Source organism: Typopeltis vanoorti, chromosome 1 (assembly GCF_054136105.1).
Source record: "Typopeltis vanoorti isolate ZY-2024b chromosome 1, IOZ_Tvanoo_1.0, whole genome shotgun sequence".
Taxonomy (NCBI): Eukaryota; Metazoa; Arthropoda; class Arachnida; order Uropygi; family Thelyphonidae; genus Typopeltis; species Typopeltis vanoorti.
This window is the reverse complement of record NC_143549.1, coordinates 62,050,819-62,068,184: the sequence shown is the minus strand read 5'-3', so window position 1 is coordinate 62,068,184 and position 17,366 is coordinate 62,050,819. Positions and strand designations below refer to the sequence as shown.

Genomic DNA, 17,366 nt, shown 5'->3' with positions numbered 1-17,366 from the left:
ATTAACTGATGGATCTCCAGGTAGTGAAGAAGATGGCTGTTGATGACCTCCAACACTTTGAGTACTGGGGATGTTTGATTGCTGACCTTCATCTCTTGCTCTCATGCTGTTGGGTGGATATAATAGCTTATATAGGTGATTATAGGATGGGTATTTATGTATTAGATGCAAGATGTATGCATTTATGTATTAGATCAGTGTAAACTGTGTTCTCTAGAACCTTAGGGCTCTCAAAACTTGTAGATCCTCCCCAGAGCATAGACATTTATGACTTGTATTAGTTATATATTAGTTATATGTCTGGAAAAAACCTTCAGTGAATGGAGAAAATTCTTATTTTTGGAACAGGTATGTTGCTTTATTATTTCTGATATTATTATGTACCATATATATTCCTGATTAAAATATTTTGCACCTAATGGTTCATTGTCATACTTCCTTCTAGTCTCTTGTGATGTAACAAGAAATATGGTAGCAGAAAAGAGACTGAGCTCAATGAAACATTCTATGGTCATCTGTTGCAATGATATTCATTAAAGAAAGTGCACTGATAAAAATACATATTTGGGGATTTTGGAACATTTGAGCAGTTAGTGATTCAGTTCATTCTAATATTTTGAATTGGGGAACTGTTCATAGTTATGATGTCCCCCAAGAGGGGGGGGGAAGGAAAAGCAATGCTAATGATTTTTTCTTAAATAAAAAAACTTTTGTTTTTATATCTAAATAGTGAAACTAGAAAGCTTATATTTGAATATGAAGCTGCTCATTGCTGACCAATCTGAAATTTGTTGCACACAGATGACAGCATCAGAGAAGCAGGAAAATTCCATGATTTCTACTCCAAAAATAAGCAAAATGACTGAAAGCATTTTGCTTTAACATTTTTTTCTTTTGCTCATCCAGCCAGTTCGTTTTCTTGCAAAATGGAAAAGTCATGAAAGCATTTTTTGCATTTATTACAATACAATCTATATATTATACCATTGTAATATCATAAAGTAATGTTTAGATAATTTTATAAGAGAGGAAGAAATTGGTCCCCACTGCTTGCTGATTATGAAATTCATTTACTGCAGGTTTCTCTCTCTCTCTCTCTCTCTCCATATTACTTGCAATAAGTGTGCACCCACTGTATTAGAAAATACATTGATGCCATTTGCATTTAAAAATTTATAAGCAAAGCTAATCTAAGATGATGACATGTTCACTTAAAGTGGAAGATTAAAGAAAGATGCAAAACAGGTGTAGAAGCAAAAAAGTGGCAGGGTGGATATCTAGATGGATTTAGGTAGTTAACATTTGGGAAACTGATTGAATCTATCTTTGAAGTCTACTTAGCAAACTACATAATATAGCATGTATCTTCCACTCTTTGTAATTGGATTGCCAGTTTTTCCTGCAGTTATTTACTATGTGTCATGTTCTATTCTTCCCCAAAAATCTACATTTTACACAAAAGCACTTACATGTCCATTTCAACCTGTAGTGCTTAATACAGACATTGATGTTCACCACCACTTCCTGGCATGAAACTCCCATTTATTATTACTAATTGAATCCCAATCATTCTCTACAACTACAGTTCACTTCAGCTATCCCGTCTACATTTTACGTGATGACTTTTCTAAAAAGGGAGGAATATACACTTGTGAAATCAAATACCAAAAGTTATTAAACCTGGAACCCCCCCCCCCCTCACTCTCTCACACACACACACACTGTATAATCTGCCATGGCTGAAGATTTTTGTCTCACTTTATAGTTTTCATTTGCTGCTCTTACCACTCTCCTAATTCAAACACTCATGCTTCCATCTTTGATTATCTCCATAATCATGAGTCCAATTACCTAAAGTGTGATTATCTTCCTTGGAAAGTTTGATGTTCATAATTGATACCAACTCCCTTTCTCTAACTTCACAGATCATGCCAATATGGAACTCAAATCATGTGCCATCAGTTTACAATTTGTTAGCTCAAATTGTTAACTGGCTGACCAGAATACTAGGTAATCCTCGTCATTTCTTCTAACACACTGGACCTTTTTTCTTTTTTTTTTTTTAATCACCTTTCTCTCTCTCTCTCTTCAAATGTACTGTAGATGTTTTCTCTCTTTGCAACTCCAACCATAACTTTACTCGTGTTTGCTTTTCTGTAGATTGATCTCCTCTCAGCCTCTACCCTGTAGGGTATAGTGTCAGTTAGGATAACTGGGATTTCTATGCCTCTTTTCTCTGGACTGATTAATTACTGTTTGCACTTTCCCATTCTGAATGCCGGCTCTAATCAAATAACTGAAATAATACTTTGCTAAAAACTTGTGCTTCAGAATTTTTAACACTCATACTTTATTAGTTTGATTCTCGTCGTGATGGAAGGAATCTTTATATGGATTTTTTTCAATTGAAAGTGAGTTAGCCGAGCTCATGGAGGTAGCAAAGTTTTTTTTCTCCTGGAAACTCGAGTTTTTCATTCCACATACAGACAAATCGGCCCTTCAGAACACACACAATTTACAGACAAAAAATACTAGTAGTGGTGGTGGTGGACACTTGATGGCATTATGTAGATGATGATGGTAGTAGAGGTTTGGAATAGTGGTAGAGACAGAGAGCTGTTGGTGTCCTCCCTCAATGAGTCTTTGGACTGCTTGGAGGTGTCACAAAATAATAAATTAATAATAATAAAGTCGGCCATTAAACTGCCACTCCTTTGCCCTTGCCTCAGTAGTCTAGAAAGTACAGAAGGTCATTAACTATCAGTTTCTTCACTGTCTCAGAGATTCATCAGTTAATTAGTTGCCACCATTATGGATTCCACTATTCTGTGACAGACCTTTTCACCAGCCTTACTCACTATTGGACACAGGCCATGGAAAGATTTGGAGAAACGTGGTTGATTTTGATATTTCCAAGACATTTGATCATGCATCTAGATCGTCTTACCAAGCTACGACTTAAATTGTCTCCCTTCTGCCCTTTGTGATTTGGTTGCCAGTTTCTCTTCATATTTCTCTATTACTGTTAAGATACCTTAGAACTCTGTGCTTTCACTCACAAACGTGCCCCTGCAGATTAATTGCCCTTTCTCTCTCACTGACCTCAACACCTATCATAGTTTTGCAGATAACACCATTCCTCTTCCTGTGTCCAAATAATTCAAGCTTCTAAAATTTCCCATAACCAGTGTCTTAAACACTGGGCTCCTTGCTATTCTCAAGTGGGTGGTGATGATCTTATCTTAATTTCAATAATGAGGCTGTGAATGGCTGAGAAGTATTCTCTGACAGAAAATATCAAATGCACAAAAGCTTAATTACTATCCTTGTAGTTGAAGGAAATCAGAGTTTAAGATGGACTGGTTATTGTGGGTTTCGTCAAAAACAGATCAGATTTTAACATCTGTAAGTGATGTGTACATACTTTTTAGCTGATGTTTATATCTCCCATGTAAGTGAATATGAAATTTTTTTTCACAAGATTTTTTTTGGAGATTTTAATTTTTTTTATGGATTTTTTTTTAAAGATATTAGTTTTTAACTTCATTCATACTTATAACTATTTGAATTTATTGTCATGGTGTTTAAGAGTAAAGGAAGAGCAGGGAAACATATTGTGAAAGATGATAGATCCGTGCCGTAACTTGGCCAAAGCGATGCTTCTACATATAACTACATATCCTTCCTCCAGGCATGAATGAACTGTTAGTGTGGATGACATTATAACAGGATTATGTACCAGCTGATTGACAAGCCATTTAAATGTATTATTGCAAGGTTTGGTTCATACCCCGTCTAGTGACCATTCTGCAGAACTGCTTTACTACCATACCCTCAAAGATGAGAGAGGAAAGAGAGGCTCGGAATCTCCACAGTATGTTTGGCATACCCTTGAAGGGTTTTGCTCACCATGCATATTTAATGTAGATGGATGTGGGGACAGAAACTGAAATTCCTGTTTTGGGGGCAAACGTGGCACAATGACTTCAGAATGATAAGCAAGGTGGTGCTTTACCAGGCATTGAATGTCTTTTATCACCTACTTTGTCTAGTTGGTATTTCTTCCATCTAAGAAGGCATCCTTTGTTGCTAGCTTGCTTGTGAGAGCCCTTTGTTATAAACTGGCCATGCCTACAGAAGCAGGGATTGACTTGGTCTGGAAAAGGGGTGTGTGTGTGTGCGCGTGTGTTGCTAGCAGTATCATGGAAGATTGAAGTTTAATGAGGTAAGCAGTGATGTGATTTCAGATGCATCTGAATTTTATATTTTGGACTTCTGCTTCATTGCTGTCCAGGCTTCATTCTAATTATAACACATATCATGTGATTTCTTGTTTTTTCCAGAGTGTTGCAGAATGTGTCCAGTACTATTATTTAACTAAAAAGAGTGAAAATTATAAACAGTTGCTGAGGAAAAACAATGTAAAAAAGAAAAATAGGGCTTTAGTAAAACCTCAACATCAACATCAACAGCCCCAACCTCATCCTCATTCTCACAATCAACCCACCCAGGTAAGTAATTCTGAAGTACCTTTCAGGATTCTGAAATCACTGATTAAATTCTGTGACAGTGTAGTTAGTGTTAAGAAGATAATGTGTTTTTGATCAAGATTAATTTTTTTTTATTTTTTAAGTTGTTTGTTGCATACATGTTTAATCCTAGATTGAGTCATTTTATAACTTTCATTAATGCTATGGCTAATTTTTACCCTGTATAAATGTCAGTATTGAAGCAAAAATGTTAACTACTTATGTATTACTATGTTTATCCAGTGCTTATTTATTAGCGTGTTTATCTGTCTGTGAAGAAGAAAAAACTGTTTTTATAACTGATTCAAGACCATTTATTATTATTTTTTTATTAATGTACTACTTTTTGTTATGTTTTTGCCTCTAACACTTATCACTTATGTCTTGAATCATTTATATGGGGGGGGGGAGCAAGAGAGAAAGTTTGCATAGCTCAAACATCCCAAGCTTCAAGATCATCTGTGATCAACGCCCTAAAATCTCTGTACTGCCATTCAATGATAACCCAAAACACAATTTTGTCCTTTTGCTAGGGGTTCGGAAGCTTGATTCTTCTGTTATTATTTGCTACTTACTAATCAGCTAAACAATTATTTCTCTTCATTTCCTCAACTTCTAAAAAAAAAAGTGACATCCTTTTTCATTCAGAATGTTACTTTCACTTCTCTTCTCTAGCTGTAAACTCTGTACAAATCTATCCAGCCTTAAAATATTGCTGTCACATTTGAGGGAGTATGTCTAAAACCACTTTAAAAATTCTTAATGCTGTCTGGAAAATGGTATTTCAGTTAACTTTGAATCCTCTCTCTCTCTCTCTCTCTCTCTCTAGCTACTTTCTCATAGTTTACATAGTGCACCTTTTCTGCAAACTTTCATAAGCAATAGGTGCTGTAACCTTTAAATGTGTTTCTCTTATGTTAAAGAAATTCCATTTTTCAGTCATGTATAAACCCATCAATCAAATCAGGTTACTTTTTATCTTCTCCAAAAGATCTAATGAACAATTACAACCCTGTTGCTACCTGGAACCTATCCAATTCCTTGGTAACTGCACTGTATTCTGTTTTAGACAACCTTGCCACTACATTGCAAAATTTATGAACAGTCTTATATTGAACTAAATAAGCATCACAAACCCCAGCCTTGCAGAACGTGAACTTGACAACATCACTAGCCATAGGATCCTTTGGAATAATATAAGCTTCTACATAGAAGCACCTGTGCGTTGAACATCTTTTTTCAAAGTAAGTGTTGAGGGTCTTCATCCAAATTTCAACCACAGTGATAGACTTTCTATGCCAAAAATATGGGTAATTGTCATTAAAAAATTGCATTTTTTTTTAATTGTCTTTTATTTTTTGGTGTGTATGTATGATCCTAATAGTACAATAGTTTTTAATCTAGTGCTATCACAACACAGGCAAAGATACCATTCTCTGTGCTAATGTTGTTGTATTCAAAAATTTTCAGTTATTCCTTTTTTCACACTGATTATGGTTTAAGAAACTTTATTTCCATCTAATTTTTATCCTTAATTATTATAGTGGATTGTACACCATTATCACTTTATTAAGGAATTACCGTGTAATTGTTTCTTCTTCTCTTTAAGGATTAGGTATTTGCCTGTTCCAATTTCACTGTCTTTCCATCTTGCAGCTGGTTTTCCTCTCTCTCTCTCTCTCTCTCCTTCCCCATTTGATCTATATTTATCCACCTCTTTTGGTAGCTGATATCTTTCCATTTCTCTCTCTATATTCCCTTGATTTTTCATTTACATTGTAAATATATAGCTCTCTTCTGATTATCTTCATTGTTTTTATATGGTTCAATTTTGTGCATCCTTTAATTGCTCTTAAGAATATCATTTCTGCAACTTGTATTTTACTTTCATCTTTCTTTTTAACTCTACATGTTTCTGAACCACTAGAGTAGGAGCTGCCATTACTTTATAAAATTTTAGTTGAGCTTCTCATCTTGTTTTTTTATTCAGTGTCCTTTTAATTATTCCACAGATTTTCTGAAATTTCTTTATTTTTTTTTTTTTCATCTATATCTTTATCTTTTAGATATGTTATTATTATTATTATTATTATTATTATTATTACGGGCAACTCCAGGGAGTCCTTAGACTCATCGAGGGAGGCCTTAAGCATCATGTCCACACAACTATACGACATTCTCACAGTATCTATCATACCTTGCCTTGAGCTCACTCACCGTCATAGCACCCACAACAGACTCTGGCAGCTAATTCTACTCATTTACCACTCTAAAAGTAAAGAACCCAGCTCTAACACCCCCTGCTAACCACACTCTTGCCCAGTTTCCATAGGTGTCCCCTAGTTCTCCCACCACCAGTCCTGATCTCAAAAATATCCTCTGAATTAATCCTGTAGAAACCCTTTAGCAATTTGAATGTCTGAATCATATCTCCCCCTCTTCTGCCTATCAACCAATTTCTGCAATCCACAAATCTTCAACCTGTTCTCATATGGTTCATTCCATAGACCCACTATCATCTTAGTCACTCGCCTCTGGATCCTCTCCACCTCCTCCCCATCAAGAAGGAACCTAGGTGATCAAATCTGGGCACGGTAGTTGAGATGAAGTCTTATCAAGGCTCAGTACAGAGGTACAATAACTTGCTTGTCTCTGCTCGTCAAGGTATTTTTCAACAACCAAGTGAGTTGATGAGCTGATTTAGCTACTTTTGCAATGTGCCCCCACTAAACTTCATCTCCCTATCCACCAACACTCCCAAGTCCCTGGCCTCATCAATCTCCTGGAGTACAGTTCCACCAATGTGGTATACTGCTGGTAATCTTTTCATCCCAAAATGCATAATCTTACATTTTGTCACATTAAATTGACATCCATTCTCCTTAGCCCAGAACTCCAATTATGCAGCCTAAGCAATTAAACTGTGCTACCTGTTCTATTGTTTTATTTTCTGTGACTATTTTTGATCTAACATGATCTCAACCTTTAAATGCCATAACATTTGTTTTCTTTTGGGAAATTATTGTATTGTTGGCTTATTTTGCTTAATTCATAAACTGATTTTTGAAGGTCATCTTCATTGTCTTGTAATCTGATCATCTGCGTACAGCATTATATTGATAACAGTTGTTCTGGTTAATTGTATATCTTGTTTTATTTTTGTTTTCCATATCTAAATAATCTGATCCGTGTATATATTGAATAGAGAATCTACATCCCTGTCTTACTTCCTTGATTGATTTTGATTTCTTTTGTTTCAGATTGTAATTGTTTTATACTTATTGTTATCTTCAGTTTTTATGTTTCCTTTCAGTCCTGAAGTTGTCTTGGTAATGATCTCTTAACCTACATCACCTAATGGCATGATGGTTCAGGAAAACTAATAATTAAGATAGGAAATAACAATGAGAATTTTATGCCTTCATTTACTGTTAGGAACTCTTGTAGCATTTCAAAACATGATGCATGACTTAAAGGACTTATTGTTTATGTAATCATTTTTTTCCTTCTTAATTTCCATTTAGGCTGTAATTTCTACTCGTCAACAAGAAGAAACAAAGCTAACAGCAACTGCTGCTACTACTACCACTAGTACTACAGCTGCTAGTTCCACTTCAGCTTCTACTTCTTCTACTGTCACTATGACAACAACAACAGTAACTACCACAACTACAGTTGCTGTTGTGACTATAGCAAGCAGTAATTCAGCTGTTCCTAGCAGTCTGAATTTGCCTCTAACAACCAGCACAACTACAATTGCATCAACTTTGAATTCTAATTCTGGAATTACCTCAGTAGAAGAAGAGAAGCCACCCCACATACCTAATAACTTAAGGTTTGTTTCTTTTTTTATAATAACATGTCCAAATTGATAAAAAAAAAAAAAAAAAAAAATTATACTTATCTATTTTTTTTTTTTTTTGAAATATTGTATATTTTAAAGCACCTGTATACATAAGGGCACGTTTTTACCTAATTAATCTAAGAAGATAATTTAAGTTTAGCTATATATACTAGGTGGTCTGAAAATTTCTCAGCCTAACAATGAAAAAACTAATATATAATTTCAAAATTATTTTTATTTTTCAACATAATCTCCCTTAAGACTAATACATTTATTCTAGCGATGCTCCGGTGCCATTATCCCTTCCCTGTAGTGGTTCTCAGTAAGATCTGCAAAATACCACGCTACAGCTGCAATCACCTCTTGATTCGAAGAAAAATGCTGACCAGCGAGGAAGAATTTTAGTTTTGGGAAAAGATAGAAGTCAGAGGGAGCCAAATCTGGAGAATAGGGTGGCTGTTCCAACAATTCAAATAGTGCAGATCCCTTAATTTTTCCATTGCCAAAACACCTTTGTGGGCAGGTGCATCATCCTGATGAAAGATGATTTTTTTTCTTCTGCAAACCAGGTCTTTTCTCACGAATTTTCCCGTCTAGTCTAATTAAAAGATCGAAATAATATTCCCCAGTTATTGTTTTACCCTTTTCAAGATAATTAATAAACAAAATGCCTTTAGCATCCCAAAAATTGGTTCCTGCTGATGGAACCAACTTTGTCTTCTTTGGCACTGAACAACCGGCTTCTGTCCACTGTTTTGACTGCTGTTTGGATTCTGGTGTGTAATGATGAATCCAAGTCATAGTAAAAAATCGATGCACAAAATCAGTTTTATTCTTGTTAAAATGCTCCAAGCACTGTTCAGAGATTTTCATGCGAGTGCATTTTTGATCTGCTGTGAGCAAGTGCGGCACCCATCTTGTGCAAAGCTTTTTCACTTGCCATTCTTCGTGCAAAATATATCCTACACATTCCTTTGAAATGCCTATAGTCTCAGCAATTTCATGCACTTTGACTCGGCGGTCATTCAATACCATATCATGCACTTAAATAATGATTTCTGGTGTTGTTGTTACACTTTTTGGATGTCCTTAATGTGGATCATTTTCAAGGCTGGTACGGCCACGTTTAAACTTGGCAGCCCATTTCTTAATTGTCAAAAATTAAGGAGAAGAGTACCCATAAGCTTTTATGAATTTCAAATGAATTTCTTTTGTCATTAAACCTTCTTTTACAAAGAATTTTATAACTGCGCGATACTCAATTTTATCCATTTCAAGGGATACAGACAACACTTTTGCTTCAGTTATAAAATTCTTTGTAAAAGAAGGTTTAATGACAAAAGAAATTCATTTGAAATTCAAAGAATGACTTGCAATTTTACATGGATGCTTATGACAGATGTACCAACTTAGAAAAGAAAAAATCTTGTCAGTGGTGTTGTCATCAAAGGTCGAGGCATAGAACTTTTCAGACCACCCTCGTATATCCATTTATTGAATGAGATTGAGGATGACAAAAAAATGGTTTAGTAATTTGATTCACTGTATTTCTCTATTATACTGTATTTGATGTATATGTAGGAATTCAAAGTTTTATGTATATCTCACCTATGAAAGGCTGTAAACCTTTCATAGGTGAAAGGTTTACAGCCTTTAGCATCATGTGTAACTTAAGGGTTAGATAATTTGGAAATCCAGAAGGGGAAAAAAATGAACTCTTTCAAGCCTCCAGTAAGCACTTTGGTAGCACACCAAAGGGTGGCATATACCCTAACAATCATCCAACATTCAAGTCTGTTATTTTGATAATTTAGCCAGTTATATTTCTCACAAAGTCATTTTGTGATTGACGGTCCTGCAACTTGGTTGGTCATAAATGTCAGTCATTCCTTGCTAGACATTGATACCATCATGGAGGCTGTCTCGAAGACTCTCCCCCCACCTCGGGGGGGGGGGGGGGGGTGGAGAAAGTTTTTGACACAGCCTCTGTAGGTTAATCCTACATTCATTTTCTCACTTGTTTTTAATTTCTTAACTCTGGAAGGGGAAAAGAAACCTTTTCATTTTTGTTTACTTTACTATCAAGACTTCGTATTATTCTTAGATGAACACAGCATTTGCAAAAGTCTGATATAACCTAGTAAAATGATTTGCTTAACACATTCACAAGGAGAAGAGACAAATCGATTCATGTTGTTCTTGATTTGTCCAGTGCTTTCAGTTTGTGTAAATGGGATATATTAATAGTTTAATATTAGAATGAAAATGACCATATACATACACACACACACACACACACACACACAAAAGCCTGGTGTGAATGTTTAATATATAAACATGAAAGTAATTTAAAATTCTAAAAACATTTAATACCAAATATCTTAATAATAGGCATAGTAAAAATGCAAATTTCGTTAAATAAATTATTTGAACAGTAAGTAAACGTGTTTAAAAAAATTACTCAATATTACAAATTTCTAAATGTTCTGCATCTGTATGTCACAAGTCACTATTTAATAGAGAGGTGTTGGTACACCATATCATTGCATACTGGTCCCAAAAAAAAGCATGGTCACAACCATAGAGAGTACTTGTGAATATGCATACTTCCATCAGTCTCAACTTTAGGGTATGGCTCACTGATTTTCATTTGCTTTTATCTGATATCTTATCTCTGTTTTTTTTTTACAGCCTGAATTGTATATTGTCATGTTGTATTCTAGGTATGTGAGGTCCCTAACCTTTTCCATCTTACACTCATTGACTTTTATTTGCTTTTTCATCATCTCTCTTTCCTGATTCACTATAATGCAAGCACTTTAAAAAGTTAAGTAATTTGGTTTTATATTAAAAAAAAAAAACTTAGTGGATATATGTCGTTTTAATAACTTAGATTTGTTTTGCTTGTGTGTTAAAATTTATCAGGTTACTTTTGCCTTGATTACTTCTTCTTATTGAAGATTTTCGGTATATATCAAAGAATATAAAGAAGGTAATTGACATTTGTTGTCAGAAACAAGGCGCCCAATGACTCTGCAGTGAGTCTTTGGAAGTGTCGTAATAATAATGATAATAATAATAAATCGTATGTTTCATGTAATGACACCAATGCGAAGTAGAATAATGGTGCACAGAACAGCCTTATTCAAAGAATTCAACCTAAGAGAATTTGTGTCTGCAAAATATATTCATTACTGAAAACGAGTGGACTGTGGTTCGAAACCAAGAGTTTGCTGAGTGCCAGAGGTGTGGATTTGATTGAGAGGTTGAAGCAGTAGATGTAAAAGGGAACAGATATGAAAATGACAATGGATTAATAGAGGATAGGACTGAAAGAGAGAGAGAGAGAGCAAAAGTGATGATCTTAAAAATAATAGATTGAAAGATGGAGATTGAGCAGCTGTAATGAGAGAGATAGTGTGCCTCTATGAAGTCTTTCACAGGACATAGCTTGAGCAAATGCCGAAATGTGGTGAGTGCTATAGCTGAGAACAGAAAGAACAGGTGCAAGAATAAAGGAATGGATGCTTAACTAAATGAGAAAGGGAAAAAGTTTTGTATGGTGATTCAGTGATAATAGGAGTGTTTTGCAAAGATTATATTAACAATGTTTGTGAGGCTATTAGGATAGAGTTGCCTAACGGTTACTGTCTTAGAGGATATATTACTAAGGTTGCCAACATAGCCCATGAATTACTTGGTTATTGAAGAATATACACTAACAAACAGAGATAAGGAAGTTATCATTTCAATTTATGAAGCCTTGATACATCCACATCTGAATTACTGTGCTGAGATCTGGTGACCTGGGTTTCTTGGGAATGAGAAAGTAGTGAAGAGAATCTAGAAGCAAGTACCAAGATGGTGAGTGATCTTGGAATGTCTCTCTGTGAGGATCGATTGAAGATTTGTTGATTGTTAGGTGAAAAAGAATGATATGATGGAAACATTTATCGTATATTTTTGCGTATAATGCGATCCACGTATAATGCGAACTAGAAATTTTGTTTGAAAACTAGCCCTAAAATGCCATGTCCACGTATAATGCGATCTGTTAATCTTGTTCCATAACATTATAAATAATACAATACGAATTAATGAAAGAAATATTTATTTTAAAACAAAATGTCAAAATACAATACGAATTAACAAAGGAAATATTTATTTTAAAACCAAAATCCTTTAAATTCTTCATCATTTGAGTCATCAAACATTTCATTTATAAATTCATCTGTAGGGATTGTGTCATCAGTGTAGCAGTTGTTGTCATTTTCTTCATGCTCTCCATTTTGTTGTGCGTCATCCTCGCTTTCGTATATGATGTGATCATCAGATCCATCCATTGAATTACTTATTCCACATTTAAGAAATGAGTGTTGAATAATTTTAGATGTATCGAATCCCATGCTTCTTTAACCCAGCTGGTGACTAGGGTGATCTCAGGCTTCTGAAAATTCCCATCCTTTATCATCTTCACCAAACCAGATGACATCCATTCTCTCCATTTTTCATGCAAGTGATCTTTAAACAGTTTATTCAAGCTGACATCAAGCGACTGCAAAACGGAAGTTAGACCACCCGGTATGACTGCTAGGTCTGTACGTAGCTCACGTGCTTTCTCTTTGCTTTTCTCCGTTAAATGCACCCGGAACATATCCCAGACTAGCATGCTTTGTTAACGTAACAAGCTACCTGGACGTATGTTCCATACTTGATCCAGCCACAATTGTGCATCTTCTTCATCCATCCAACCTTTGATTGGTGCGAACAATTACACCCAGTGGAAATTTCATATGCTTCGAAATTTTCTTCCTTTTAAATATCACTGTCGACTTTAATTTGGTTCCATCTGCTATGCATGCTAGAACAATGGTAAAATGCGTTTTTTCATGTCCCGTTGTTTTTATGAAGACGCCCTTTTCACCAACTGAGTTTACTGTTCGATTCCCAGGCATATCAAAGTACATTGGCGTCTCATCCATTTTGCCAATTTGGGAAAGTTCATATTCGTGACACTTCCGTAATTTTATGATAAATTTATGGAAGGATTGCACTTTTTCTTCAAGCTGCTTTGGTAACTTCTGCACAATTTTTGTTCGGTGTTGTAATGTTAATGCTTTGCGTTCCATGAATCTGTTGCACCACCCAGGCGAAGCAAGAAAAGATGAAATACCTGATGTGTTTTTGAATTTACCATTCTTGAGTTGTAGAGATCAAAAACGAATTGCATTTCTTGTTACTATAATGCCATCTTGTCGTTGTGTCAAAATATATTCATTTGGCTCTTTGAGTTCTGGAAAGGATGCTACATCTCCATGATGGGCATGTTTTGTTTTGGGGATTTTTTCAAGACTGTGTTTATGCTTACGCCAAAGTCTAATATTACTCTCTGCTACACTAAATTCTCTCATAGCAACACTGTTATTATGTTCTTCTGCAAACTGCACGACACGCAATTTAAATCCTGCTTCAAAAGATGAATGCGTACATTTCTGTTGGCTCATTTTCAGGCTAGGTTTATTTAATGAATAATATTTAAAATAAACTGGTTAAACCGATATACCTAACTGTGCTCTATCATTAGCACTACTTACATTACTGGCTTTATGCGCAGATATGATGCGCACTCGGTGGCCGAATGCGAGTGCGTCAAGTAGATTTGGTTGCATAGGCATTAGGTAGTGTATATTGTGTGTGCAAGTCTAATAAGATGTTATATTTTTTAGGATCCGTATATAATGCGAACCCCTAATATTAAGTAGTTGAAAGTTTATTTTTCACTTGGTTAGACTATAATAAATTTAGTTTAATCCTTTATCCAAGTGTGAGCAAACAAAGTTTGTGCCTGAAAGTATCTTCAAGACTGGGGTAAGGCAACTCGTTGCAAAGGTGGAGCAAGCTTTCACCACTCTTATCTCAGTATCTCCCATAATGCAAAACACATCTCCTTGCAGATATGTATAATCCCACTGAAGAGACCTCAATAAAGGTCTCTTCAGTGGGATTATACATTAATCCTTCCCTTAATGCATAACATTATACATATCCGCAAGGAGATGTGTTTTTCATTATGGGAGATACTGAGATAGGAGTGATGTAAGCAAATGATGACTTCACATCACTTGCCTTAGTATCCCATAATGCAAAGCACATATCCTTACGGGTATGTATAACGCTATGCATTATGAGAAGTCACTACCCAGACTGGTTTTGACCTTTATTGAGGTCTCATCGGTGGGAGCCATACTCAGAGATTGAAACCGGTCTGGTTAGTGACCCTTCCCATAATGTATAGCATTATGCCCATAAGGATATTTGCTTTGCATTATGGGATACTAAGGCAAGGGATGTGAGGTCATCAGCTTCTATATACAAGTTGCCCCAGCTCTGAAAATACTTCAGGCACAAACTCTGTTTGCTTACACTTGGATAAAGGATTAAACCAAGTATATAATTTCTTGGTATCTTAAATTTATAGCATAACCAATTGGAAAAACTTACAGCAACTATCTCTAATCCAGAGTATTTTAAAGTTGTGACACCTTTTGGCTACTCATATAAGAAATATGACTTTGGCATAGAAACATTAACATATAGAAGTGGAAAGGCATAAACAAGTAGAAGAAATACATTTTAAGAAAAGAATACAGCAGCACTTAGCAGATAGCTCTTCAGCTGCATTCTTCAATAAACAATTCACAAAATTTCACAAAGGAAGGACTATCATTCAAGTCTGTGTTGATGGAGAAGACATGTCCACCACTCAAGATATCCTTGGCTCCTTTCAAAAACCCTATAAAAATCTGTTTGAAGACAATGGTGCTGTTGGAAATTCTAACTCTTGGAACATTAATGGCTTTCCTGAATATCCAAGATGGGTTTGACAGACCCATTACAGCATCTGAAGTTACCACGGCCTATAAAGAATGCCAGACAAGGAAATCTCCAGGACCTGATGGTCTAGGGATAGAACTTTATTGCAGGGCCTGGGATTTTATCCTTACCATTTTATTTACACTATTTAATTCTTTTCTCTCATCAGGATCCATACAAAGTGAATTTGTAGTAAGCCATACTGTCCTCATTCCAAAACCTAATATAGATCACACCTTAATCATCAGTTGGAGACCTATTTCTCTATCTAATACTGACTACAAGATGTTCTTCCACATTATCAATAACAGGCTCAAAGTGAGAATGAGATACATAATCAAAAGCACAGAAGTGTATGGAGTACCAGGTCGAGCAGTAGAATTTAATCTATTTCTGCTACATGATCTAATCCACTTAGTAACACAAAAAAGAAGTTTTTTCATTTAAATCAGTTTTTAAATTTAAAAACCAGTTTTAGATAATACTAGAATTAATATGTAAAAATTTAATTAGAAACGGTAACATTTTGACTTGAAATCGCTCTCTAAACAACTCTCGAGTAATGGATCTCATTCATATGTTTTATAACAATGCCAAACATGAAACTATAAATGAATTGGATTATATTAAGTAGAATGGGAAAAATTTTTCTATAACTTTAAATGAGTGGACTAGCAAAATAAATCGCAGATATTTGAATATCACCTGAAGTTCACCATTTTGCGGAAGATTTTAATTTGGGATTCATTCCAATAGCTAGTTCCTGCAATACTAAGAAAACATTAGAATTGGTTTCTGAGAGGCTACAAATTTTTAACTTGGATTTAGCAACCGACATAGTTGCAGCAACAAATGATGGTGCCGCTATTATGAAAACATTTGGCCAATTATCACCTATAATTTATCAATTATGCTATTCACACGCCATACACTTAGCAGTTACTGATGTGTTATATAAAAATAAAGAAATTGCTGAAACCAATGTATATGCTACAAGTGAGGAATTGGAAGATGACGTAGAATGTGAAGATGACTATGGCGAGGATTTTTTAAACTCTCTTGATCTAGATAACGACTGTGGATTCCCTGTGTGTTGTCTGACAATTACAATTTCCCAAATTAGAAAAATTTGCAAATTTTTTTAGAAAATCTCCCGTAAGAGATAGCATCCTTCAGAATTATCTAAAACAAGAAAAAAGAAAGGAATTAAGTCTGATTCTTGACTGCCAAATGAGATGGAATAGTTTAGAAGCCATGATTGAAAGATTTATAACATTAAAAGAATGTGTTGTTTTAGCTTTGTATGATATTGGTGCTTCTCATATGTGGAATGAAGCTCAATATCCTAAAATTATGGAGCTTCTTAGAGGGTTGGGACCAGTACATATAGAAGCTGAGGCCTTAGGGCAGCGAGACCGATTTATTAACAAGTGAAGGCATATTTGAATTTCTGTTAAATGAACTAAAAAGTTTAAAGTCTGAAATTAGTTTAAAATTATTAAATGCTTTTTCTAGTGTATTTCCATTAGCTTCAAAACTCAATACTATTAAGTTATCTGGAAATATACTGTCTAGAATATATCCAAATTCTTGTGTGGAAACAGATTCTGATGATGAATATATCGGAAACAGAAAAACTATTAATCAGGGCAATGCTCTAAAAGAAGCCACGAAAAAATCAATTCATAGGTTTCTTGAGAAACCTGAAGAAATACTATCAAATCCAAAGATACTGAAGGTCAGATTTTCAGTATTTGAGGCAACCAATAAAAGAACAAAGAATTTAGATTTATTATTTGATGCCCTGAAAATGATAAAACCAAGTTCAGTAGCCAGTGAAAGAGTAATTTGTATTTCAGGCAATTTTGTATCTAGAATAAGAACAAGATTAAGTAATCATTTAGTGGACATTTTATGTTTTTTGAAATCATATTTCCTGAAGAAAAATACTAAATGAAATAAAAATTTATATTTTGTACAGATTTTTTTTTTTTTTTTTTGTATGGAGTATATTTTATTTTGTTATTTTTTTTTAGTTCCATAAATATTAAATAAACTGAAAAAATTTTAAATAAATATAATTTTTTAATTATTATTATTATTATTTTTTTTTTTTTTTT

At 34.7% G+C, this 17,366-nt stretch overlaps 1 protein-coding gene across 2 annotated transcripts in view; it reads left to right on the top strand.

The window, feature by feature from the left end:
* Smr (nuclear receptor corepressor smrter) overlaps positions 1-17,366 on the top strand; it is a 530,430-nt gene that overhangs the window by 359,105 nt on the left and 153,959 nt on the right. For both annotated transcript variants that reach the window (XM_090397581.1, XM_090397569.1), the window contains exons 13-14: positions 4,344-4,511; positions 8,054-8,364. In XM_090397581.1, the coding sequence (XP_090253707.1) occupies positions 4,344-4,511; positions 8,054-8,364 (479 nt within the window). The remainder of the gene's footprint in view (positions 1-4,343; positions 4,512-8,053; positions 8,365-17,366) is intronic.